The following is a 27799-nucleotide window of genomic DNA, read 5'->3' as shown; positions in this document are numbered from 1 at the left end:
ATATACAGTGTGAACAATCCTCACCATTTTTTATACATTTGATCAATTAAAATTCACTACAGATATTTAGATATTTCTTTGCTTTGCCAATGGCGAGATACAAGGGCGCCCCTTCGAAAATCATTAAAACGTGCAGTGCAAGAGCGGCTCCCAATATTATATTCCTCTCTGCCTTCTCTGTCTCTGGCTTAGTGAGACCAGAAAAGCTTTCAGAGCTCAGCTTGTTGCATGCTCCCGAGCTGTGTCTGCTGAATTGTCATTCCTACCACTGGTTGAGCTAGAATATCGCCAGAACTGTTTCAGAGAGGGAGGACAGAATTTCGCTGTGGTCCCGATGGGACAAATGATGTTTGTTACATCCTGATGGAATAACATTCCATGGAAATCTAAACCTGCTTTCTCGAACACTACTGACCTACCGGAGCATTGCTAATTCCATCTACAATGAAGCTGAAGTTGAGCATCTTGTCGGCTTTTGTTGCCTTTGTTGGCATTTTGAGCTTTGTATTTTTGGTGGTGGCTATCGGAACAGATTTTTGGTATATCATTGATGCTTCCAAATTGGAAATAAAGAACAACTTGTCAGAGACCATGAGCTCACACTCAGGACTGTGGAGAATGTGTAAATGTAAGTACCATCTGCGATGTGGGAATACCCTTGTTATAAGATGTCACTCACTTCTCTCATCTTCATCTGACTTCTCTTCTTTCTCTTCCAGTTAAAGACAAATGCTCCCCTCTGATAAATCCTTTCTGGCATGGTAACTTAAACTTTACAGATCCACAAAAACAACTGTTAAGTGAGTTGACTTGTACATTTCCAATATATTATTATTTTCTGGTATATTTGCAGACAAGTATTTGTTTGTATTTTTCTAGTGGAAAGAGCATATTATCTGCTCCAATGAAATTCTGATGCCCTATGCCGTAATTATAATGAAACTGCAATTGTCATATTGAACATATTCAAAGTCTCTTTTTCACATGATTACTACAAATGTTAAATGTTATTGTTACCATTTTTAATACTATGATTATATTACTATGATTTATTATGTTTTTATGCTTTAAGTTATTTAGTTGCATGGCTTTCTCAATAAATTCAATTATTCCAGCTATATACATTTTTTAAAAAATGTAGATTTTTTTTTGCCAGTGTTATATCACCCCCCTCTGGTTCATTGTCATACTGCAAGACAGTATGTTAAAATTATATGTATTATTATTATTATTATAAATATTACTGCTGCTATAAATCTTACTACAATAACTACTTGTAAGTTGCAGATTGGACACAACCTTATGCATTCGTTTAGACTACAGTTGCAGCTCGTAAGTTAAAATTAATTTGTAAGTCACATTCATATATTCAGTATTTGGTCAGTATTTTACTTCAGTATTTGTAACCCAAAACCAGGAGAGGAACAATCAGAGGAAAAGTATAATAGAAACACGTCACCACTTCTGGATTTATCACCTACTCCTGGTTTTGGCTTACAGATACTGATGTAAAATACTGACTAAATACGGAACATGTGTACATGGCCTTAGGGCTACAAGTTTTCTGTGAAGCTCTAATATTAGATTTTATTAAATCAGACAGAAGTATATCACAGGTTTTGGCTCTGGGTCCAAACAACCTCATCATGCCAAACTATGACTCCAACCAGCTTTGTGTCTAGAATTCAATGGAGCAGCAAAGCACAACCAAGAAAATTCTGACCATTGGTTAGGGTATATTAAAGAGTAAATATTGCATAACTATGGCAATACATAATTTTGGGGATGACTTGATGGCTCATTGATAAATCTAGAGGCATGACAACTTTGAGTGCTTACCATAGAAATAACTGTGCATTCATCTGTTGCTTTAGTACTTCAGTAGTCATAGAAAGAGTCACTGTTGAAATAGGAGGAGATTGAAATGGATCAACATACATATACATATCATTGGTACAAACTGTACGGGTGCGCAGAGGCCCAAGGAGAAAGGGCCCAAACATTGTCCTTACATGGGGGTCCTCTTCTATCTATGTCTGCCAGCAGGGCTGCCACCAGGAATTTCAGGGCCCCATACAGGCAAAATTTTTGGGCCTCATTGAAACTCTGCCCAGGCTCCACCCCCAGATCCGCCTCCACCTCTCAAACCTTCCACAGTTCCACCGTCCTCTCTTGGAAAAGCTCCACTTCTGCACCACATCCTCACCAATCACACATTAACAGTTCCCAATGAACACCAGATCACATATATAGCAGCTTTTGTTTTGGCCAAAAGATTTTTTAAGCCACCGCCATGACAAGGTATACTCTTTTAGCCGGGACCTACTCTACTGTAACCTATTAAACATTTATTAAAATATCCAATGCTCTTTTTAGGTGTATTTTTATTTATTTTTGAATTTTTAAAATGACCAATAATATTACATACAAGGGACAAATTTCTTCATACTGTGGCCAGACCACATATTACCACCATATAGGGACCAATAACACCACATAAAAGAACAAATACTGCCACACCATGACTAGACCATGTATTACCACCACATAGTGACTGAATACTACAATACTGATCATTAATAAAAAAACCCTCACAATATTAATATTACCATAAGTGCCATTATACACAGGAGCTCTGTACATAGTGTGCAGAGCTATTGTACAGGTAATACAGTGATCACCAGTGATATTTCACTGGAGCTCTGTTTATAATGTGTAGTGTTCTGTACAGGGATCACCAGTGACATTATAGGCAAAAGCTCTGTATATAGTGTATATTTTACAGGTAATGCAAGGATCAGGAGTGACATTACACACAGAAGCTCTGTATATACTGCATATACTGTATAGAGTACAGGTAATTTACTTCAGGGATCACCAGTGACATTACACATAGGAGCTCCATATATAGTGTACAGGTAATACAGTGATCACCATTGACATTCTACACAGGAACTCTGTATGTAGTGTATAGTGTACAGGTAATACAGTGATCACCAGTGACATTACATATCAGAGCTCTGTATATACTATATAGTGTATAGGTAACACATTGACTCAACAGTGACGTCTCTATTTGAAGTCTTTCATCTTCGCTTTTCTTCTTTATCCAGCTCAGACCACCATCACTGCTTCTAAACAGTACTCGTCTCTGTAGAAAATAACACATTCATCTAGAGCAGCGCTTGCAGAGCACATTAGTTAATTTTTCCCCAACTTCTACACTACACCACATGTAGGAAAAAAGGTGATCTAGTGCTGCCCTGCACAGTAACAGGACCACCCATTCAAAACAATATCCTCAAAAATAAAATACATCACTGCAGTAATAATATCCCCCATCCTGGCCCCCTTGTGTCTCATTCCTAACCCCCTGTGTCTCATTCCTGGCTCCAGACATATGTTCTCCCATCCTGGCCCTAAGTGTCTCCATTCTGACCCCATGTGACGTCCCATCCTGCCCCATATGTCTCCAACCTGCCCCAACTGATGTCTACAATCTGCCCCATGTGTCCTATGATCCTGCCCCATATGCCCCACGATCCTGCCCCAGGATTCTGTCTCATCTATTTCCATACCTCCCCATGTGTCACATGATGCTCCCTCATCTTACTCTATCCTGCCCCATGTGTCCCATGATCCTGCCCCATGTGTCCCATGATCCTGCCCCATCTGTCCCACGATCCTGCCCCATCAGTCCCATGAGCCTGCCCCATCTGTCCCATGATCTTGCCCCATGATCCTGCCCCATCTGACTCATAATCCTGCCCCATCTGGCGCATGATCCTGCCCCATGTTTCCCATGATCCTGCCCCATCTGAACCATGATTCTGTCCCATGATCCTGTCCCATGATCCTGCCCCATGTGTTTCTATCCTGTTTTACTTGTCCCAAGATGTTGCGGTTACCCCATCTGTCTTCATCCTACCCTTTGTGCCCCATGATTCTGCTCAAACTGTCTACATATTGTGGCTTGGAGCATTCATGCACATAAATTTCTCTTTACCTGGCCGCGGTTCATAGGCATAGTTTCCTCTATCAATTTAAGGCATGGACTCGCCGGCGCATGACAGTAACGTCATATGCCAGCGATATACATGCCGATGTCAGCTGCCTGCCTGTGATTGGCTGGCCGCTTTTAACTACTGCCGTGCGGGCCCGCACAGCAATAGATTTTATCTAAACGCACGTCTGAGGATGCATATTCAGTTACTGAACCATCAGGATACTCCTGCCCCTGGGGCCTGGTGAGCAGAGGAGGGCATGGTCCGAGCTCCCTCTGCTCACTGGGCCCCATATGCCAGTAAGGGCAGTAAAGTCCTGATGGCAGACCTGTCTGCCAGCGCAATATACTCTCTAATGTGTGTACTATCAGCATCAAATGTGTCACGTGCCCCGTCCTGAGTGACACGGCCAGCAGGCCGGTAACTGATACAACAGGACGCGGCACGTGTAATTGTCCTATGTGACGCAGCCCGTAGGCCGGTAACTAATACAATAAGTCAGGGGAAATAGGGAAAACCTGGGTAACAATAACAATGGTGGCCCTGCGATAGGGAAACGGGGAAGTGGAGACCTCCTGCACTCCCCTGAGTCAGTGTCTCTACACTCCTAGCGTTCCCTAGGCCGGTTCCACACCGGGCGACAATCAGAAATCTCAAAACCCTGACTCGCCCTGCACCTAAACCCTCACTAGGGAACTGGTCTGTGCGGAAACTAATCCCACCACTGCACTAAACACACATAAGGAAAAATGACAACAGGGGAACACCACTTAGCTTTGCTCTGTGGCTTACACTCCCAGCAACAGAGCCACCACCTGCGTGCATCTTTTCCTCCAACCGGATGCATCACCATAGTGCAGCCTTGGAGCAAACTGAGTCCACCACCTATGTGCAGCTGTCCAGAAACAGAGTCCAGCAAATGAGTCTAGCTTCTGCCAAAAAGTTCAGCATGCTTGAGTCCAACTTTTCTGCCAAAAAGTCCAGCATGTTTGAGTCCAACTTTCAGCAACCAAGTCCAGCATGCTGAGTGCAACTCTACACCATAGTCGCCACTCCACCAAGCCATGCAAGCACTTCCTGCTGACACCCTAACTGCGACTCCACCACGCCATGCCAGCCTTTCTTGCAGACACCATAGTTGATCTCCACCAATCCATGCCAGCACTCCTTGCAGACACCATAGCTGCTACTCGAGGGCTCTGACTGAGCTGCCCGTGACTCTCCTTCAGCTCCCTCCTTCACCCAGGCTTGCTTGCAACTAAACACCTATCACCAAACGATTACCACACCTGATACTCTCTTATAGAGCTACCACACCTGTTACATACTTAAGTACACAAACTAAGGTAACCAAAGTGCAATGCTGCTCACCACCACCGGGGCAAACTAAGAACAAACACCACAGTGCAATAATCCTAATGGCCACCCGGGGCAAACCCACACTTTGGCACACAGCCAGAGGAAAAAAAAAGTTGCTTTGTGCATTTAAACTGTCAGATCCACTTCGGATCATGACAATATGGATCTACCTGTCTGTAGAGAGTTAAAGGAATGATACAACTTTTATATTTCTTAAACATCTGTAAATTTTATGAGACAAAAAGAAACAATGCTCACCTCTTCTTTCCATAGATCTAAGGCTACTTTCACACTTGCGTTTTTTATTGCGCTGGGCACCGTGTGCAGTGCAAACGCACATAAAAAACGCATTATGCGTTTGTGTGCTTTTTTTGCGGGTTTGGGTGTGCGTTTTTTTGTAAAAAAAAGCATGCTTTTTTTGCGCATATGTGCGCATTACCATGCGCACCTATGCGCACCCATAGACTATAATGGGTGTTTGGGTGAAAAAAACGCATTGCGTGCGCATGCATTTTTTTTGGGCAAGTCGGATGCACAAAAAATGCAACAGAATGCATTTTGTGCGCCCGAGCACATACTCCAAAAAAAGCATGCGCATACAAACGCGTACAAACGCATGTGTATGCGCACCCATGTAAAGTATAGGGAAAAAAAAGTATGCGTTTTTTTGCGCAAAAAAACAGCGCAAAAAAACGCAAGTGTGAAACCAGCCTAACTCTGGTGGCCCTCCCGATCTTTGTTTGAAAGAAGCCTGCATGTGACTGATATCCTATTATCAAAAATGAGGATGAATGAACTCCTGGAGATCAACATCCAACACCGCGGAGACACCATCACATGTTTCTCAACGCAGTGATTCTAGAGCAATGCCCCCATCCCTTATGGGAAATATGTAAAAACATGCAAAACACAAGCCGCGGAGACACCATCACATGTTTCTCAATGCAAGCAATGACTAGCCAGGTCTTTCCCCGGGAAGGAACAACCACGGGAAGGGCAGTCTCCAATGAAGGAAACCACCTATGCCAAAACATGGCATCCATCCACAGACAGCTGTTTCGGGGTATTGGCCCTCATCAGTGTGGAGTAGGAAACTGGCCAGTAGGAGCAATGTCTAGTAGAAGACTGTGAAAAATGAGGATGAATTTTTACATATTTCCCATAAGGGACGGGAGCATTGCTCTAGAATCACTGCGTTGAGAAACATGTGATGGTGTCTCCGCAGTGTTGGATGTTGATCTCCATGAGTTCAGTCTCCCGGCCCAGAGGTGGCAGTTTTGGAAGCTACTGATGTTGAATGTGAGCTCCCTCATCAGTCTGATGTCTATGGGGAGGGGGAGTTGGAAGGTACTCTTGGCAATGCCCCCAGTGTATCTTGGTTTGCTACTGAGGAGGAGTTGGCCAGTTGTGGAGATCAAGGTGACTTCACTCTTGCGAGGTCCTCTGAGGACGAGGAGTCTGGAACTTCCTGCAAGAAGCCCAGAAGAGATTGGCCAGACCCCGGTGAAGTTGGTTTAAGTCCGATAAGTGAACGTAGTTACCCTCAGAATGTCTTCTCTCCTGACACCAATGCTTTTTTAGGCATTCCCGCAGACGTAAACAGATTCGAGGAGTTGCAGTTCTAAATGGAAGACGAAAACGGCTGAAGAGGAAGTGGCGTGTTTGTCGTCATGTAAACAACACAGTCATGTTATGGCTCCCCAAGCTGGTTGGGGCATTGCGTCCCTGAAAGTCAGGCAAATTAGATCCAAATTCAGGAGGGCAATCATTCTAGATTATATTAAACGGATGAATGCTCACATCTTTTGTCTTCAGGAATGTGGGATTGTGGACGCACCAAGCGATAAGGACTGGCCTTACGGACAGCATGTATGGTCTGGCTCATGTGTTAATAGGAATGATGGTGTAGGGATGTTAATGGGTAACAGGGAGATTAGTTTAGATAGCTACATGGTGGTAGAGGTGGGTGGATGTATAATTGCACATGTTAGTTATAGGGGGTGGCGGGCTAGAATTATTAATGTGTACTGTCCATCAGGACAAGACAGGAAAAAGGAGCGTCTGGCTCTTTTGGAAAAATTAAGTTTGTTTCTTCCGGGCAAAATGCCTACAGTTTTAGTTGGAGACTTTAATTGCACCACAGAAGGGAATTGTGACATAACTGGTAAAAAGCTATCCAATCTTATTTCTGATTTTTCCCTTCTAGATGCTGCTGCTCTGAAATTTGGCATCCCACCACCGCCAATGTACCATGCTGATAGGGGTGGTATTGCATCCAGGATAGATAAAATGTTGCTTTCCAAAAATATGTTGTGTATGAATTTTTCACAAAATGCTGTACCTTTTTCTGATCATGAGTGTTTGAGAGGTGTGTTTAGTGCGATTGATGACCGTGTGTATGGGGGTGGGGTTTGGAAGCTGAATGTAAGATTGTTAGAAGATGAGGATGTGATGAATGAATTAAAAATAAAGTATAAAGAGTGGAGAGAATGTAAGAGGGATTTTTCATGTGTACTGGAGTGGTGGGATTGGGTTAAGATGTGTTGCAAAAAATTCTTCAAAAAGTGGGGCTATAAAAAAGCTATTTATCGGAGTAGATTTAATGATTTAAACCGGCGCTTAGACTGGTTAAGGAATGTGGAGAAAGTGGGATGGATGTGTCTGATCTGCTGGCTGAGACAAAGAGTGAATTAAAGCGTGTTATGGATGAAAATGGGAAAGAAATCATCTATCGCACCAAAATAGAACATCTTGAGAAAGATGAAAAGTGCACGCGGTTCTTTTTTAAGAAAATGAATGGGAGAAAGGTTGATATGGATAAAATCCTGGATAGGAATGGTTTGTGTGTGTCAGGTGAGAATGTGATAAAGAGGCTGAATAGGTTCTATAGTAAGTTATATGATAAAAAATGGATTGATTCTGGTCTTGTTTCAGAAGTGCTGAATGGGTTAGAGAACAAGTTGGATAGTGGAGAATGTGATATTTTGAATGAGGACGTAATTATGGAAGAAGTAGAAAATGTGATGAAGAGTGCTAAAAAGAATAAGACTCCAGGTAAAGACGGATTGCCGGTAGAATTCTATGTGAAGGCGTGGGATTTTCTGGGTGCTGATTTGACTGAGCTATGTAAGTATATGTGGGAGAGTGGTAAGTTGTGTGAATCAATGAAAGAGGGGGTGGTTGTGCTTGTGCATAAGAAAGGTGAAAGAAAGTGTTTAGAGAATTGGAGACCTATAACATTGCTGAACGCAGATTACAAAATCTATAGCAATTTGTTGGCGAATCGTATGCGTGAGGTGATTGGTAGTATTGTGGATGAGGATCAAGTGTGTGCTGTGCCTGGAAGAAGTATGAGTGCTAACTTATTGTTATTAAGGGATTTGATTGGAGACTGCATGGGAAGGAAACGGAAGTGTATGGTTTTGTCAATTGATTTTGAGAAAGTGTTTGATAGGGTCTCGCATGTGTTTTTGTTTAACGTTCTGGAGAGAATGGGTTTTCCTCAAAAATTTGTGAATGGGATAATGTCTTTGCATGATTGTGTGTCAAGTGAGTTTCTTGTTAATGGGTGGTTGAGTGAGAAAGTGAATATTAAGTCTGGTGTAAGGCAAGGGTGTCCCATGTCCCCTGTCTTGTTTGTATGTGTGATTGAACCTTTGTTTTGCTTGGTGAGATGTGATAAAGTGATGTGAGGTTTGTTGGTTCCTGGGAGTGGTGGGAAGCATGTGAAAGTTCTTGGATATATGGATGATGTTGTGGCTGTGAGTGAAAGTGTTGCGTCTATGAGTAGGGTTAAGTTGCTTCTGGAGTTTTTCTGTGGTGCATCTGGCTTTAGAGTGAATTGGAATAAATGCAGTTTTAAATGTTTTGGGGATGACAGGGTTAAATTGGAGGGGGTAAAGTGTGAGGAGGGTGCTATCAAAGTGCTGGGAGTATTATTTAATAAGGACTTGGAAGGTAAGGAGAGCTGGGTGGGGTGTGGATTGTGCATAGAGCGCAAATTAAATTTTTGGCGACTGAGAGACTTGACCTTGAGTGGTAAGATTTTGGTCATAAAAGCGGTGATTCTTCCGATTTTGCTTTTTATAGCAACAGTGTTTCCACCATCATGTAGGAAAATAAAGAGTGGAAAAGTTAGTTTCTACTTTTTTCTGGAGCAGTAAAATAGAGAAGCTTAAGAGAAAGAGTCTTTTTAAGGCGTGTCACCATGGTGGCATGGCTTTTCCAAACATTGAGATTTTTCTGGGGCTTCAGTATAGCAAAACTGTTGTTATTTTGCTGAATAAAGGAAATAAGGGAGTGTATATGGCAAGTTATTCTGCTGGTTGGATGTGATATGGCTTATGTTGGAGAAAGAGGGATGCTAGAATGCCTGTTGCTTTCCAGTGTCCGGTCTGGTATGAGGTGATTGAGAAGTTTGTGAGGAAGCATGATTTACTGAGTGTGCCGATGAATGATTTTAGAATGGCTAAGAATGTGATGAAAATAATACGTAAGAATGATGTGGAATGTAGTATTGTGGGGTTGAGAGGGAATGAAGTTTCGGTTGCATGGAAGAGTTTGGGAACGCACGGGATGTCTAATAGACAAGGGGATTTTGTATGGATGTCCTTGCACAATATTTTGCCTGTGCGACAGGTTCAGAAGAGACGAGGTCTGACCAGAACGGATATGTGCCCGAGGGAAGGATGTGGTGGATGTGAGACTGTGTGGCATACTATGTGGGACTGTGATTACGCGTGCAGTGTGTGGAAGTGTATGGTGCATGTGGTCGTGTGAAAAATAGAATCCTATGGTTAATTATGACTTGTGTGATGCAGAGTTTGTGGGATGTGAGGAATTTAGGAATTTTCAAAGAGAAGCATGTATCTGTGAATAAGTGTGTCGGGCTGATCCTTTCTAGATTATACTTGATTTATAAATTAGACAGCGAAGGCGGTGGTGGTTCTAATGAAGAGGGTGTCTGGAAATTTAAAAAATGGCAGCACCTGATCAAATATCAGTGAATTCTAGTGATGTTTATTGATGTTTAGGATGTTTTTGTGTATACCCTTGGTTTGTTATACTAAAATAAATATGAACCATGATGATGAGAGTTGAAACAACGACGTTTAAGTTGATGAGCTTATATTGAGTTGTTTATAACTAACCTGAATGGTTTTAAAAACAAAAAACAAAAAAAAAAAAGAAACAGCTGTCTGTGGATGGATACCATGTTTTGGCATAGGTGGTTTCCTTCATTGGAGACTGCCCTTCCCGTGGTTGCTCCTTCCCGGGGAAAGACCTGGCTAGTCATTGCTTGTGTTGAGAAACATGTGATGGTGTCTCCGCGGCTTGTGTTTTGCATGATATCCTATTGTCATCACCATTCAGAGATGAGAGCCATAATGCCAGTAGAAAGATATGTGCCCAATGATCTTGTCTGCAGCAGTCACATGTTAGCTGCTTGAGAGCATAACTGGAACATCACTGGATTTGCAGGAGGAAGAAGGGGTGAAAAGGCTGGGATTACAGGGGAAAATCTGGGCACTTTCCCAGGGCCAACATTCATAAAGGGGGTGTCACGGGGCAGTAAGTGGAAAACAGGGGATGTGGAACCAGGGCCCCTGAACTGCCCCTAAGAATAAGGGGGGTCCTGACTCTCCTTAACTTGGGGGTACACTTAATGGTAGTGAGGCACAAGTCTCCGACCTGTCCCTATCTCCTGTTTAGCCCTGAGCTAAACACCCAACCCCCTCCCCAGGAGGTGAGACAGGGACTAAAGTAAACTGCACCAAAAACCAGGGAAAGGGAAATACAGCACCTCGGGGTTAAATAAACTGAAAGACAAGACTTAGCTTGCTCTGCCGCAATGCTCCAGGACAGCAGAGTTAGCCACTTGAAAACAGCAGACAACTGAAGATCCACAGAACTCTGTCAGCTCCTGAACTCCAGCTTGGTTTGTCTCCAAAGAGAAACAATATCACCAACAGTTAGTTGTGCACCTGGTGAGCTTATGTAGGGAGGTGGGAGTGGTTTTCCACCTGCATAAATAATTAATCATAATGTAGTAACACCAGCGGCCACCGGGGGGAAAAACTCACCAGAAGACCAACTAAACATGCAGTAACACCAGCGGCCACGGGTGCAAAAACTAATATTAACCCCCGATGGCCTGAAAGGAAAAAAGTTTTAATATGAGAGCCCGGATCTGCCACAGATCCAAAAATGGATCATGACAGTACCCCCCTTTCAATGAGGGGCCTCTGGACCCTCAACACTGGAACTCACCAGAAAACCACCTGCAGTGAGGATGCCTAGATCCACCAGAGTTCACCTCCACCACCACCTGACTCACAGGTTTAAGGCAAACGCGGTTATATATATGTTCCGGAGGCGACACACATCTCCAGAGCGCCGACCTGTGGAGCGAATTGTGTATGGGCATAACTGAGGGTAACTCCAGCTGGTAGGTCGTCGGGCCGAGAATGGCAGATACCCGATAAGGACCGATAAAGCTAGAATTCCAAAATACAGCAGCACACTTCCACCGGATGTGATTGGTGGACACCCATACATACTCCGGACCTGAACGTTTACTGCCACTCACGCGTTTGTCACAAAATGGTGAACTCTTAGTAGGACTGATATCAGAGGCATCCCCCTGTGTCTCCACACTCACACCCCCATGATTTTCAGAGGAAGCCACCACCCTCCGCTGATCATTCGTCCTAAGAGGACTCAGATTAACCGGGTTGGCAAATGGTGAGGGTTGAGACTGACCCCTACTCCCTGGCAGCACATCTGCTGCCCCCACTGGAGAAGAAGGGGATGCTTGTAGAATGACGGCAGAGACAGTAGCCCCCGGGCAGCAGCCCTCACACGACTGACCCCGAAATGGATCGTGACAAGGGGTCCCTTGCTTGTGCAGACCCAACATGAAATGTATGGAGTATGCACATCATGAATGAAGTGCATCCTCTATAGTCCCGCAATCTCATTCTTAGCTTCCTGCCTGCATCTGGTCAGAAGCTAAGAAGGTCATGGCTCATAGCATGGAAAAATGCAGAGCTGCAACAGCAGGACTTCCATGAAGCACTTTACAGTTTTAATAGTGCTTCATTCCCCTCTTCTTAATTTCTGCAGCTGACTATCTTCTGTATTTTGCTCATGTCCCCTTCCATGACTGTCCTAGGATGAGAGGGAATGTAGCACACCCTAGCAAGGGAGGAGAAAATGAGGATAGTTGTATGTATGAGTGCACATGGTTGCATGTGTGAGTGTATATATACTGTATAAATATATATATATATATATATATATATAAAGCTCAATGTGTGTATGTATGTATATGTGTGTGTGTGTGTGTGTGTGTGTGTGTGTATGTATGTCCGGGATTGGCATCCGCACCGTCGCAGCTACGGCCACAAAATTTGGCACAGTCACACGTCTGGACCCCGAGAGTGTCCTAGGCTATGTCGTGAGGCTATACTTCAGCTAGTATATATATATATATATATATTCAAACAATGTGAAAAACATATAGCCAGCTCACCATAAAGGAGTTCCTCTTGATGCAGTAATCAGTGTTCATCCTATGCTTTGCACGGATCCAGGCAGGGAGTATGCCCCAACAAATAGAGATATGAGAAAATTGGGATCCAGCAAAAGGATGAAAGTTCACCAGATTTGTAAAAACTTCTTCTTTATTAATCCATTATATCATAAAAAATATGAGGAACTCCAATCAATTAGTAGCATTCCGAATGCTACTAATTGATTGGAGTTCCTCATATTTTTTATGATATAATGAATTAATAAAAAAGAAGTTTATACAAATCTGGTGAACTTTCATCCTTTTGCTGGATCCCAATTTTCTCATATTTCTATATATATATATATATATATATATATATATACAGTATATACATATACAGTATATACATATATAAAGATATTGTAGGATTTCCACTCACTCAGCTGCGGTTGAAGTATACACAGGAAGTAAAATGACCAGGCTGGTTTATTAGAATGAAAAACTAGGAGGAAAAAGACAGTTTTGTCCAAGGGAGATATAGGTGTTTAAATATGGTTATACTAACCTGATTTAGTTGTGTATACACAACATTCCAATCACTTATACATCCAACTGCTGCAGGTCCAATGGGTCTTCAGACCGTTGAAAACACAGATTAGTAGGATTTGTGATTATCCACAAATCTTCCTTATCCAGGCTGGTTTATTAAAACTTCATAAACCGCTCAGCATAACCAAACAAAAAGACAGCCTTTTTCAGTGAAACGAAAAAGTAAATAGTCAATACAGTAGTGCAGGTTCGCCCGCTCAGGTTAGTCCAGATCTTGAGTCCTTTAGCAAACACAAGCAATACTGGAGGTCTACACACCTCCAGACACAGACACTGAATGAGACAACTGGTCTCCTTTTTATCTGCTAAACCGCTCCCCTCGGGGTGGAAATATGTGAGCAGCCAGTCCGACTATTCTCTTTGACTGTTCATAAACCTGACCTTGATAAGCCCTATTAACTGTCTCAGCAAATGTACTGGAGCCTGCTATCCTGGGATTACATAGCTTACATCATTGAAGTTACGGTGGGGAAAATAAGCATAATTAAATTGCATTTTATTGCATGAAATAAGTATTTGATCACCTACCAACCAGCAAAAATTCTGGCTTTCACAGACCTGTTAGGTTTTCTTTAAGAAGCCCTCCTACACTGCTCTAATTACCTGTATTAATTGCACCAGTGTGAACCTGTCATCTGTATGAAAGACACCTGTTTACACACTGAATCAATCACACTCCAGCCTCTCCACCATGGCCAAGACCAATCAGCTAAGGACACAGGGACAAAATTGTAGACCTGCACAAGGCGGATCGCCAACATGTCAATAGTCAAGCAGCTTGATGAGAAGGCAACAACTGTTGGCACAATTATTAGAAAATGGAAGAAACATAATGTTAGGGAGGCCGGAACGCACTAAATATAAATAATAGAAAGTGTGTTCGCCGCCCGGGGTCCACTGTGCAGTAGGTGTAAACACTGCTGCTAGACAATGGCAGATGCGCTATATGGCGGTACAATGCGCACGGGTTAATTGCCACCCGACGTGCGCTGAGTGGACTCTGTTAACACACAGAGGCGCTGTAGGGAAAATGAAACATAAACGCCGAGCCTGCTAGCTTCACAGGTCTCAGCTGGATTGCACGCACGGTATACGGTCACAGGACGCGGCCCAAGACTGAGGTCGGTGTCCGTCTAGACCTACCATGCGTGCGGCGTCGCTACCGTGGACGCCGATAAGTGCTGCTAACTGCAGCACGGCGGTAACTACTGCCGCTATACGATAGTGTCATGAGGCGTGACACCATCGGACGCTAGTGTAGAGGTGTGGTATGCACTGTGGTCTATAGCTTGCCACTGACTGCCGCTGACTATCTCTCTAGTTCCCTATCCACATACGTAATATCAGAGGGAGGGGAATCTTAATGAGTCAGTCACCAGAATCATACATCCATCACCATTCACACATAGCAAGTATAGTCTATACTAGCGCATGGCCGAACGGTCATGCGCGCTTTTTGTAGCCATGCGGGACCTTCCAGATCTCCGAGATGTACCAAGGAGATCTGAAGCAGGACCTGGGCACATGACTCCCGATCTCAAATGGGAGATCGTCTCATGAGCATGCCCAGTATGAGCACAGAGGAACTTAGTCTCTGGAGCGGTCTGCTGCGAAGTAATCGTCTCTGCAGTAGATAGACAGCAGGAGACCGCAGAATGTGAGGCTCTGGATTCCTGCAGAGCAGACGCAGAAACCTGACGCCTAACATTACCCCCCCCACCTAGGGCACCCTCCTCTCTGAGCCTTTCAATCCACCACCTTGTGCCCATCAGAGGCATAGGCCTCAGACTCGTCTGAAGGCAAGTCTGATGTCCTGGTAGGTGACACGGAAAACCGGGACATGTGGAAGGTATCAGAGGCGGCAAGATCGCCAGGTTAAAGAAGGGACACGTGGGAGACAACGGGAGCGGCAAAACCTCCCCGAGCATAAGTTGAAGTGGAACGCCGCGGTGTGTCGGCGGACGTCTCCACTCTCTGTTTAAGGAGGTTAACCCGAGCACATGAGGTGCATGCCTGAATATATTTTTTAATGTCCCGAGCCCTGTGCGGCCACCAATAAGACCCTGCCAGGAGTTTTGTGGTCTGCATGTAGCCACAGTGACCACCCGCCCTGGACGCGTGTGCCCACACGAGAACCTTCGGCCGAAGGTGAGGGGGACAAAGGTCTTGCCCAGCGGCACAGAGTTTGGCCATTGCGGAGCCCCATTATCCTGGGGAACAGCGTGTTGACAATGGTAACCACAAATGGAGTTTTGTGCCGGACGCGCCTCGAGAACGGCACGAGACACCTCCATGGGCTCTGGAAGTGGGTCTCTGGCTCAGGTGGTTCCAGAGGCTCAAAAAAGTTGGGAGCCGGGGTAACCTTCCTTTTGGATTGATCACGCTCCAGGCCGCGCTCCAAAAAACGGAGATCAATGCGGGTGGAAATGGCAATCAGCTCTTCCAAACTTGCAGGAACCTCTCTGGTAGAGAGAGCATCCTTAACATGCTCCGCGAAACCTCTCCAAAACACAGGGATGAGGGCTTTGTCAAACCACTCCAGCTCGGAAGCCAGTGTCCGAAAACGAACGCCATACTGACTAACCGAGAGGGATCCCTGAGTCAACGCAAGTAGCTGAAGAGAGGTTTCGTGCATGACTCGTGGTCCCAGGAAGACCTGCTTAATAGCTGTTAAAAACTGAGCAGCGGTCTGAACCTCTGGGTCACCACGCTACCATAGTGGCGTAGCCCACTCCAACACCTTGCCCGACAGAAGGGAAACAATAAACCCCACCTTGGCCCGTTCCGTAGGGAATCGCACAGCCAGTAACTCCAGCTGGATAGAGCACTGGCTGACAAAACCCCTACAGGAGGCACCATCGCCAGAAAATTTATCGGGCAACGGGAGGCGGGTAACTGTCGGCGCGTGGGAGGACGTGGTCATACGTGAAACCGCGTCTGTGATTGCCTGTACAGCAGCTTCAGTGGATTTCGCAGCTGAGATAGCACTCTCAAGAGTAGCCAACCGGCCCTCCAGCTGCCGAATATAATGTTAGAGTTGCTGCTGTTCTGCCATCACTAGCCAGACCCTGGCGCTAGTATAATGTTAGGGATGGCGGAACGCACTAAATATAAATAATAGAAAGTGTGTTCGCCGCCTGGCGTCCACCGTGCAGTAGGTGTAAAAATCGCTGCTAGACAATGGCAGACGCGCTATATGGCGGTACAACGCGCACGGGTTAATTGACACCTGATGTGCGCTGAGCGGACTCTGTTAACACACAGAGGCGCTGTAGGGAAAATGAAATATAAGCGCCGAGCCTGTTAGCTTCACAGGTCTCAGCTGGATTGCACGCACGGTATACGGTCACAGGACACGGCCCAAGACTGAGGTCGGTGTCCGTCTAGACCTACCATGCGTGCGGCATCGCTACCGCGGACGCCGGTAAGTGCTGCTAACTGCAGCGCGGCGGTAACTACTGCCGCTATACGATAGTGTCGTGAGGCGTGACACCATCGGACACTAGTGTAGAGGTGCGGTATGCACTGTGGCCTATAGCTTGCCACTGACTGCCGCTGACTATCTCTCTAGTTCCCTATCCACATACGTAATATCAGAGGACGGGGAATCTTAATGAGTCAGTCACCAGAATCATACATCCATCACCATTCACACATAGCAAGTATAGTCTAGTGCATGGCCGTGCGGGACATTCCAGATCTCCGAGATGGACCAATGAGATCTGGAGCAGGACCTGGGCACATGACTCCCGATCTCAAATAGGAGATCGTCTCATGAGCATGCCCAGTATGAGCACAGAGGAGCTTAGTCTCTGGAGCGGTCTGCTGCAAATAATCTTCTCTGCAGTAGATAGACAGCAGGAGACCGCAGAATGTGAGGCTCTGGATTCCTGCAGAGCAGACGCAGAAACCTAACACCTAACACACAAGATGACTCTCAATCTTCCTCGGTCTGGGGCTTAATGCAAGATTTATGGATATAGGGATGATTGTGAGAAAAGTCAGGAATCAGCCTAGAGCTACATGAGAGGACCTGGTCAATGACCTGAAGAGAGCTGGAAAACAGTCTCAAACATTACCGTTAGTAACAGACATATTAAAATCCTGCAGGGCACGCAAGGTCCCCCTGCTCATGCCAGCACATGTCCAGGCCCGTTTGAAGTTTGCCAATGACAACATGGATGATCTAAAGGATGCATGGAAGAAGGTCATGTGGTCAGATGAGACTAAAATAGAACTTTTTGGTGTCCACTCCACTCGTTGTGTTTGGAGGAAGAAGTATTAGTACTACCCCAAAAATACGGTCCCATCCGTGAAGCACAGTGAGGGAAACATCATACTTTGGGGACGCTTTTCTGCAAAGGGGACAGGATGACTGCACTGTGTTGAAGGGAGGACGAATAGGTTCATGGATCGTGAGATATTGGCCAACAACCTTCTTCCCTCAGTAAGAGCATTGAAGTGTGTTGTGGCTGGGTCTTACAGCATGACAATAACCTGAAAAACACAGCCCAGGCAACTAAGAAGTGGCTCCATAAGAAACATTTCAAGGTCCTGGAGCGGCGTAACCAGTCTCCAGACCTTTACCCAATAGAAAATCTTTAGAGGGAGCTGAAACTCAATGTTGTCGAGTGACAGCCCTGAAACCTGAAAGACCTGGAGAAGATTTGTATGGAGAAGTGGGTCAAAATCCCTGCTGCAGTGTGTGCAAATTTGGTCAAGAATTAGGAAATATCTGACCTCTATAATTGCAAACAAAGGTTTCTGTCTGTTTCTTGTTATAAAAATCACATAATAGATCGACATGTTAATAATATGCAGAAGATGAACAGTATTTTCAAAACTTCTTGATTTACCATATTTTTCGGACTATAAGATACACCGAGTTTTAGAGGAGGAAATTAAGAAAAAAAATTGAAGCAAAAAATGTGGTCAATTCTGTACTTAATATCCTATTTCCTGGTAAATATGGTCCCCTCATCCCCATCCTGATACACATAGGCCCCTCATCCCTATCCTGTTATGCATGGCCCTTCTCATCCCTACCCTGGTATTCATGGCTCCCTCATCCCTATCCTGGTATGCATCTGATGCGCCAAGAGGCCGTGGGATACTCGGTACCGGGTCGGTCGTCTTAAAGGGATATGTCACAGTGGCAGTGACTCGGTCCGTGGCTCCAGGCGGTCATGTAAAATGGCAGTATTGATTATGGATAAAGTTTATTTAGTGATTCGTGACGCCAGTTGGAGTGTTCAACTGTAGTATAGCCGGCACTGCAGATGATCCCTGGGGGAGTAGATGGTGATGGCAGTGCAGATGTTTAACCCTCTCCAACCAGGGCTGATCCCCAGAGATTGTGATGGAAGTAGACGGCACAGAGTAATAAGGCAGGAGACAAGGGAAGTCACTTTATCATTTACTGTAGTTCAGGTGCAGTTCAGAGGGGATATTACAACTCTCACCAGGTTACAGTGTGCTTTGCAATATGGGAGTTATCCTTCCCTCTGCTGTGACTCGGTGTAAGCTTACTGCTATTCTAATTCCTTCAGGGACCAAGGCTTCTTGGAGTTTGGAACTTTCAATATAGCCACTAGTCGCTGTGTTTTCCTCCTCTGGCAACTTGCAGCTTGGATCCTGTGTGAAGCTCAAGTTCCTTCTTGCACAATCCTTCACTGATCCTAGTTTGCTGCAGTCTTCCCAGGGAAAACACTCTGCTGTTGGTTGTATAAACCCGCTGTCATGATCTCAGTGCGGGTTTGACTCGCACACGTGGGGTTAATGTATGGAACCAGTACTGATGACTGGCATTTCTGGGGTTAAAGGTTGTGATCCCGGTGCAGGCTTACCTGCACACCTGGGGCTATGATTGTGGCCTCTCCCTGGTTCTGGGGGAGGCTTCTTATAGCCTCAGGACGCTCCCATCCCTGTCAGTTACACTTTCGCCCTTGGCATTGTGTGGTGACCCCTGAGTGTGCTTGTGCTGTGTTCTGGTTACTTGATTCTCTGTGTATGACTCGGTCTGTTTCCTGGATATCGCTTTGGATTCTGCCTGGTACCTCCTATGTCTGTTTGGTTTTGATCTCTGCTTGGCCCTGATTATCCGCTTTGTCTCATCCCTGGTACTGTACTGTGATCCTGTGTATGACCTTTGGCTTTGTCTGACCTCCCGTCTGTTTATCCCTCCTGTACCTCGTTTAGCACTGCTTCTGTACTCAGGACATGCGCACTGGCTCTATGAGCAAGTGTAGTGCGGTGTCTCTGACATTATAACTGACCATTTCAGTTTTTTTTTTTCTCTGAAAAGAGAAAAAAAAAAAAAAAGTGTGTGTTATCCTTATGGATCCCATACAAGCCTTGGCTGATCAGGTCAAGCACCTGACCCAAATGTTCCATAAGCTCAATGTGGAACAACGCACGATGGCCCAGACCCAGCAACAGTTGGTGGTTACTGTGCAGGGGGCTGTCGATGCAGGGGCTTCTAGTTCTGGGGGTAGGGATGTGTCATTAGCGTCCCCCGAATCTCCGGTCAAATTGCCAGACCTTTTCTCAGGGGATAAAAAGGAGTTCAGGTCTTTCAGAGAAGCATGCAAGCTTTTTTTTTCTCTAAGGCCCCGCTCCTCCGGGGATGAGTTCCAGAGGGTGGGGGTCATTATTTCCCTACTTCGGGGGGCTCCGCAAGCATGGGCTTTCTCTCTGTCTTCCTCTGCTCCTGAACGTATGTCAGTGAACGCATTCTTTGAGGCCCTCGGGTACATTTATGATGAACCTGACCGAGTGCGATTGGCAGAGGACATGTTGATGAGTGTCTGTCAGGGGAAACACTCAGCTGAGTGGTTTTGTTCTGAGTTCTGCCGCTGGGCGGCAGAGGTCTCCTGGAGCGACGCCGCACTCCGAGGACTCTTTCGCAGAGGCTTGTCCGAGCGGCTGCAGGATGCTTTGGCGTTACATCCCCCACCTAACTCTCTCGAGCACGCCATGACCCAGGCCGTCCGGATGGACCGCAGGCTGCGGGCCAGAGGGGTGATGCAGGTGGATACTCCATTATTCCCCAGTGGAAAAGAGACTGCCCCTAAGCCCATGGATGTAGGCACCCTCTCCCTGAAGGATACAGAGAGGAAACGCCGGAAGGACAAGCAGTTATGCTTTTACTGCGGTAAAACGGGACTTTGGAAAAGGGAGTGCCCGAATTGCCCGTCTTCAAACCCGGTCGGCGGGAAATGACTAGGTCTGGGTAATCAACGGGGAGGCTGCTCAGACCCTCAGGTACCATTTTCCTCGTTTTCTAAAGTAGTACTGCCTGTGGAACTGTTTGTGGATGGTAGTTCTTTTTCCTCTACAGCCTTCGTGGACTGCGGATCATCTATTAATCTTATTGACTTCCAATTGGTCACACACTGCAAGATAGGGACAGCTAGGCTCAAGGTTCCGATCAAGGTGATGGCCATTGACTCATCTCCCCTCATTAAGGAGGGAATTCGCTTTATGTCTGATGTTTTTTCGCTCAGAGTGGGCGCTACTCATGTGGAAAACATAAGTTGTTTTGTGCTGGACAAACTACCTGCAGGGTTGGTGTTGGGCATGCCCTGGTTATAACGCCATAACCCAGTTATTAACTGGAAAACGGGGGAGATTGTTCAATGGGGGTTTAATGATTTTGAGTTATGTGATAAATCCACACTGCTGGTTGAACCTGTTAAATCTGTGTCTGTATCATCTGTCGAGCTGGAAGGTATTCCGGAATGCCTGAAGGACTTCGAAGATGTATTCTCCGAAAGCGAGGCCGAGACGTTACCGCCACATAGACCCTTTGACTGCGCTATTGAGCTGGTCCCGGGGGCTAAATTACCCAAAGCACGTCTGTTTAATTTGTCCGGTCCTGAGCGCTTGGCTATGAAGGAGTACATTACTGAAAGTCTGCGCAAAGGACACATACGTCCTTCAGTCTCACCTGTGGCGGCAGGTTTCTTTTTTGTAAAGAAAAAAGATGGCGGGTTACGTCCCTGTCTCGACTTCCGGGAGCTTAATCAAATTACTGTACGGAATACGTACCCCCTTCCGTTGATTCCCGATTTATGTAGCCAACTATCAGGGGCAAAGTGGTTTTCTAAACTGGACCTTCGGGGGGCATATAATTTGATAAGGGTCCGGGAGGGGAATGAATGGAAAACCGCGTTCCTCATGACCGAGGGACTATTTGAAAATTAAGTCATGCCGTTTGGTCTTACCAACGCCCCTGCCATATTTCAGAATTTCATCAACGTGGTATTCTCAGATCTCATTGGTCGTTTTGTCGTTATCTACTTAGATGATATTTTGATATATTCCCCCGACAAGTATTCTCATTTGGAACATGTACGAACTGTGCTCCAAAGGCTTAGAGAAAATCATTTGTATGTCAAATTGGAGAAATGTGTATTCTGTGTACAAGAGTTGTCCTTTTTGGGGTTAATTGTATCCGGTGAGGGTTTTCGCATGGACCCCAAGAAGGTGCAGGCCATTGCGGATTGGGTGCAACCCCGAGATCTTAAGGGTCTTCAGCGCTTCTTGGGGTTCGCCAATTATTACCGCAAATTTATCCGGTGGTTTTTGCCAGTGGTAAAACCTCTCACGGATCTTACATGCAAAGGTGCGGATGTGAGAAATTGGTCCTCGCTCGCAAAAGAGGCCTTTGCAACGCTGAAAAAATGTTTTATGTCTGCTCCTGTGTTAGTGCAGCCAGATCCGTCCAAACCATTCGTCGTGGAAGTGGACGCCTCTGAGGTGGGGGTGGGGGCGGTGTTGTCCCAAGGGCCTGCCACTCTAACCAACCTCAGGCCATGTGCTTTCTTTTCCAAGAAGTTCTCTGCTGCGGAAAGAAATTATGACGTAGGCAATAGAGAGCTTCTTGCGGTCAAATTGGCGTTTGAAGAATGGAGGCACTTTTTGGAGGGGGCCAGTCACCCGGTTACGGTGATCACAGATCACAAAAATTTGTCGTACATTGAGTCTGCTAAGAGACTAACGCCCAGACAGGCCCGTTGGTCACTTTTTTTTTCCCGTTTTCAGTTTACGATTACGTTTCGTCCAGGGTCTAAGAATGTCAAGGCTGACGCCTTATCACGCAGTTTTCAGCCAGTGTCGCCCCCTGAGCCACCGTCCTCCATTCTTCACCCTGGGGTTGTGATAGCAGAGGTCTCATCTGAATTGGAACGGGAGATTCAGGGAGCCCAGTCGCTGGCCCCGGCAGCCAAGCCGGAGGGGAAGTTGTTTGTCCCAGAGCAACTTCGCCTGAAACTCTTGCAGGCGTTCCATGAATCCAAGTTGAGTGCTCACCCTGGCATTTCGGCCACACGTGTGGCGGTGGCTAGGATCTTTTGGTGGCCTACCCTTGGTTCGGACATAAAAAAATTCATTGCTGGTTGTGGGGTCTGCTCTCGTTCTAAAAGCTCTCATAGCCGGCTGGCAGGGGAGCTGATACCCTTGGCAGTGCCCGAAAGGCCATGGACTCACTTATCCATGGATTTTATTACCAATCTCCCTCCATCTAAGGGTAATGCAGTGGTATGGGTAGTGGTGGACAGGTTTTCTAAGCAGGCTCATTTCGTACCCCTGTCCGCACTACCATCAGCTGAGACGTTGTCCAGGTTGTTTGTGCAGCATGTGATCCGGTTGCATGGGGTACCCCTGAATGTGGTGTCTGATCGTGGTGTGCAGTTTGTGGCTAAGTTTTGGCGTGCTTTCTGCAAAAAATTAGGTATGTCTCTGTCCTTTTCGTCTGCATACCACCCTGAGAGCAATGGGCAGACGGAGCGCACTAACCAGCCCCTGGAACAGATCCTCAGGTGTCTAACCTCTGCTAGACAGAATGACTGGTGCGATGCACTGCCGTTGGCTGAATTTGCCTTCAATAGTCGGGTGAGTCAATCCACGGGTATGACTCCTTTTTTGATCAATTATGGGTTCAGTCCTCATTTCAGTGAGTTTTCTCGTCTGGATTCGGGGTGTCCCGGGGCTGAGGACTCTGTTCAGCAGTTAAAAGATACATGGGCAGAAGTTCAGCGGCGTATATCTAGGTCTCAAGGCAGGTATAAGTTTTTCGCGGACAGGAAACGAACACCTGGTCCCATGTTTCGGGTGGGAGAGAAAGTTTGGCTCTCCACGCAAAACATTAAGTTAAAGATTCCGTCAGCCAAGTTGGGACCCAAATTCATTGGCCCGTACAAGATTGTGGAAAAAATCAATCCAGTGGCGTATAGGCTGTGCCTTCCACCCTCTTTCAAGATCCCTAACGTCTTCCACAAATCTCTACTGAAACCTTTTGAAGCAGTCCGGGGAGACTCCGAGCCTGCTGCTCCTCCTGTTTTGGTCGAGGGGCAGGTGGAGTACGAGGTTGGTCATATCGTAGATTCCAGGTTGGTACGGCGGTCGGTACAGTACCTGGTTCATTGGAAGGGGTATGGACCGGAGGACAGGTCCTGGGTACCGGCCCGGTTCATGCATGCTGATCGCCTGGTGCGGGCTTTCCATGCTAAGTACCCGGGCAAGCCTGGGGGTCCAGAGGCCCCCCGTTGAGAGGGGGGTACTGTCATGATCTCAGTGCGGGTTTGACTCGCACACGTGGGGTTAATGTATGGAACCAGTACTGATGACTGGCATTTCTGGGGTTAAAGGTTGTGATCCCGGTGCAGGCTTACCTGCACACCTGGGGCTATGATTGTGGCCTCTCCCTGGTTCTGGGGGAGGCTTCTTATAGCCTCAGGATGCTCCCATCCCTGTCAGTTACACTTTCGCCCTTGGCATTGTGTGGCGACCCCTGAGTGTGTTTGTGCTGTGTTCTGGTTACTTGATTCTCTGTGTATGACTCGGTCTGTTTCCTGGATATCGCTTTGGATTCTGCCTGGTACCTCCTATGTCTGTTTGGTTTTGATCTCTGCTTGGCCTTGATTATCCGCTCTGTCTCATCCCTGGTACTGTACTGTGATCCTGTGTATGACCTTTGGCTTTGTCTGACCTCCCGTCTGTTTATCCCTCCTGTACCTCGTTTAGCACTGCTTCTGTACTCAGGACACGCGCACTGGCTCTATGAGCAAGTGTAGTGCGGTGTCTCTGACACCCACACAGTCTCTCAGCTTACCACCTTGCTCTAAAGCATGGATAGCCTAGGGGCTGACTCCCTGATTCTTCTTAGCTTTACTCCTGGAGGGAGCACATGTCATGGCTTCCTGGAGTGTTCTTCATCTTCTCCCCTTCTTCTTCACTGAAAACAACAACTCGACTCCTCCCCCTCCCAGTTAGGGTATGTCTGCAAAGCTCTAAGCTTCAAACAAGTAAGGGAGTGAGGTAAATTGTGTGTGTGTGTTGTGGTCTCTAGCAGAGAAAGCATAACCCCCATTGCTCACAAAACACATACAAAACAGTACATATTTTACCCTTTTGGTGGTAAAGACACAGGGCGCCACATTTCGCTCCCTCATCCCTATTGTGGAATGCATGGCTCCCTCATCCCTATCCTGATGTGCACGGCCCCCTCATCCCTATCCTGTTATGCATCACTCCCTCATCCCTATCCTAGACTGCATGGCTCCCTCATCCCTATCCTGGTGTGCATGGCCCCCTTATCCCTATCCTGGTATTCATGGCCCTCATCCCCATCTTGGAATGCATGCCTCCTCATCCCTAGTGTGGTATGCATGTCCTTTTTATCTCTAGCCTGGTAAGCATGGCCACTTCATCCCTATCCTGGTAGGAATGGTCCCCCTCATCCTTATCCTGGCAGGAATGATCGCCCTCATCCCTATCCTAGTGAGCAGCATATGGCAGGGACGTCATGTGCTACTTGCAAGCCGAAGTGCAGCTGCTGGAATACTCACTGCTATGCATGCTGGGACTGTGTGCATGCAGAGCAGTGAGTATTCATTGCTCTTCAGTAGTGCTCACAGTGTCAGCCACTGGCTTCCTGCAGCTGGCTGTCACATGTGCCGCTATTTAGGAGAAATGAATATTCATCGCATTCTACTCCCATGGGCATGAAATGCTGTGAATATTCATTCCCTTTAGTAGCAGCATACGTGACTGCCGTCAGCTGCAGGAAAGCTTTGGCTGACGTCTCTGCCATGCACTGCTTACAAGCATAAAGCAGCTGCTGGCATTGGAACAAGATGCTGCAAGGAAACGTTGCGAAGGTAACTGTAATTTTTTTTAACATTTTCTGATGGGGCCATGCATACCAGGATGGGGGGTGGAGGCTAATCATACCAGGATAAGGATGGGGCCATGCATACCAGAACGGGAATGGGGACCAATCATACCAGGAAGCTAAAGAGAAATGAATATTCATTGCCCTCCACACCCATGGGCGTGGAATGCAATGAATGTTCTTTTGTCTTTAGCAGGGAGCACAGGAGTTAGCAGCAGCAGCTGGCTCCTGCCTCTGTGACCTGCTGCTCCGCTGATGCCACTCCCCCACCTCCCCACGACAGCCAGAGCCAGTAAATCTGGACTACAAGACGCACCCCCCATTTTCCTCCACATTTTTGGAGGAAAAAAGTGCATCTTATAGCCTGAAAAATACAGTACTCAGCAGTGAGTATACATGCACTTACACACCTTAGCTGTTTTCAATTAGTTTAATAATGGTTGTCTAAAAAGAATATTCTGCCTAGCTGAATGCACTTGGGTAAATCAAAAAGATCTACTGCTGGCAGCTACATTTGCACTTGGCAACCAATGACATTCCAGATGTGCTTAATGGGAGACGAGTTTAAAATTCTGCAGGCCATATAACCTTAGTTAGGTGACTCAGGTGGCTCACATATTTAGGCCACTCAGACTGCTCGCAGTTGCACGAGAAACATGTGGGCCTAGCGTTTTTATGTTGAAAAACAACTCCTAGAACACTTTAAAGAAATGTAAAGAAATGACTATACCACTGGTTTCAAGTAGGTGAAAGTCAAATCAAAGGGGTTATCCGTGACATCTATAGTGATGGCCTATCCATGGGCAGTGCCGTCGTTAGGGGCAGGTAGACCAGGCAGCTGCCTAGGGCCCCAGCTCCTCCACAAGTCCCCAGCCAGTGGCTGCTATGGGGCCCGTAAGAGGGCCGCCCCATTTCTCATTCAACAGTATCGGCATCAAAGACGCCGATACAGTTGAAAGCAGTGATGGAGGAGAGAGCATCAGATGACACTTCCTCTCCCATTATTCCCCCTCTGCTTGTGACTCAGCAGTGGAGCCGATGAGACCGGAGTAGAGCCTAGAGCAGCGCCGGGAACGAGGAGAGGTGTGTGTGTCACAAGGAGGAGAGATGTGTGTGTTTGTGTACTATACTGTGTTGGGGGAGATGCACAATACTGTGTGTTGGTGGAGCTGCACAATACTGTGTGTTGGGGAAGCTGCACAATACTGTGTGTTGGGGAGCTTCACAATATTGTGTGTTTTGGAGCTGCACAATACTGTGTGTTGGGGGAGCTGCATTATACTGTGTGTAGGGGAGCTGCACTGTACTGTGTGTGAAGGGGATCTGCACTGTACTGTGTGTTGGGGAGCTGCAATGTACTGTGTGTGTGGGGGGGGAGCTGCACAATATTGTGTTGGGGAGAGCTCCACTATGTTGTGTGTGGGGGGAGCTGCACTGTACTATGTGTGTGGGGGGAGCTGCAATGTACTGTGTGTGGGGGAGCTGCACTAAATTGTGTGCAGGGGAAGCTGCACTATAATGTATATTGAGGAGCTGGACTATACTGTGTGTTGGGGAGCTGCACTATACTGTGTGTTTGGGGAGCTGCACTATACTGTGTGTGTGGAAGAGCTGCACTGTATTGTGTGTTGGGGCACCAACACTATACTGTGTGTGAGGGGGAGCTGCCTGTACTGTGTGTTGGGGGGCAGCTGCACTTTGCTGTGTGTGAGGGGGAGCTGCACTATACTATGTTGGGGGGAGCTGCACTATGCTCTGTGTGGGGGGAGCTGCACTGTACTGTGTGTTGTGGGAGCTGCACTGTACTGTGTGTGGGGGGAGCTGAAATGTACTGTGTGTGGGGGAGCTACACTATATTGTGTGCAGGGGAAGCTGCACTATACTGTATGTTGGGGAGCTGCACTGTACTGTGTGTTGGGGCAGCTGCACTATACTGTGTGTGGGGGAGCTGCACTATACTGTGTGTGTGGAAGAGCTGCACTGTACTGTGTGTTGGGGAGCTGCAATGTACTGTGTGTGGCTGCATTATAATGTGTCTGTGTGTGTGGCTGCATTATACTATGTGATGGGCTGCAGTATACTCTGTGATGGGCTGCAGTATACTCTATGAGGGGGCTTCAGTATACTCTCTGATGG

The 27799-nt window shown here is 46.5% G+C and overlaps 1 protein-coding gene across 1 annotated transcript in view; it reads left to right on the top strand.

Annotated features, from left to right (window-relative positions):
- Positions 1–205: 205 nt before the first annotated feature.
- The window catches only part of TMEM114 (transmembrane protein 114), a 79378-nt gene continuing 51784 nt past the window's right edge, over positions 206–27799 (top strand). The window contains exons 1-2 of the mRNA XM_073542801.1: positions 206–628; positions 720–800. Of these exons, the coding sequence (XP_073398902.1) occupies positions 445–628; positions 720–800 (265 nt within the window). The 5' untranslated portion in view covers positions 206–444. The remainder of the gene's footprint in view (positions 629–719; positions 801–27799) is intronic.

This window comes from Dendrobates tinctorius, unplaced genomic scaffold, assembly GCF_039654945.1.
Source record: "Dendrobates tinctorius isolate UK_male_01 unplaced genomic scaffold, ASM3965494v1 ptg000129l, whole genome shotgun sequence".
Taxonomy (NCBI): domain Eukaryota; kingdom Metazoa; phylum Chordata; class Amphibia; order Anura; family Dendrobatidae; genus Dendrobates; species Dendrobates tinctorius.
This window is presented reverse-complemented; position numbering and strand designations above follow the sequence as displayed.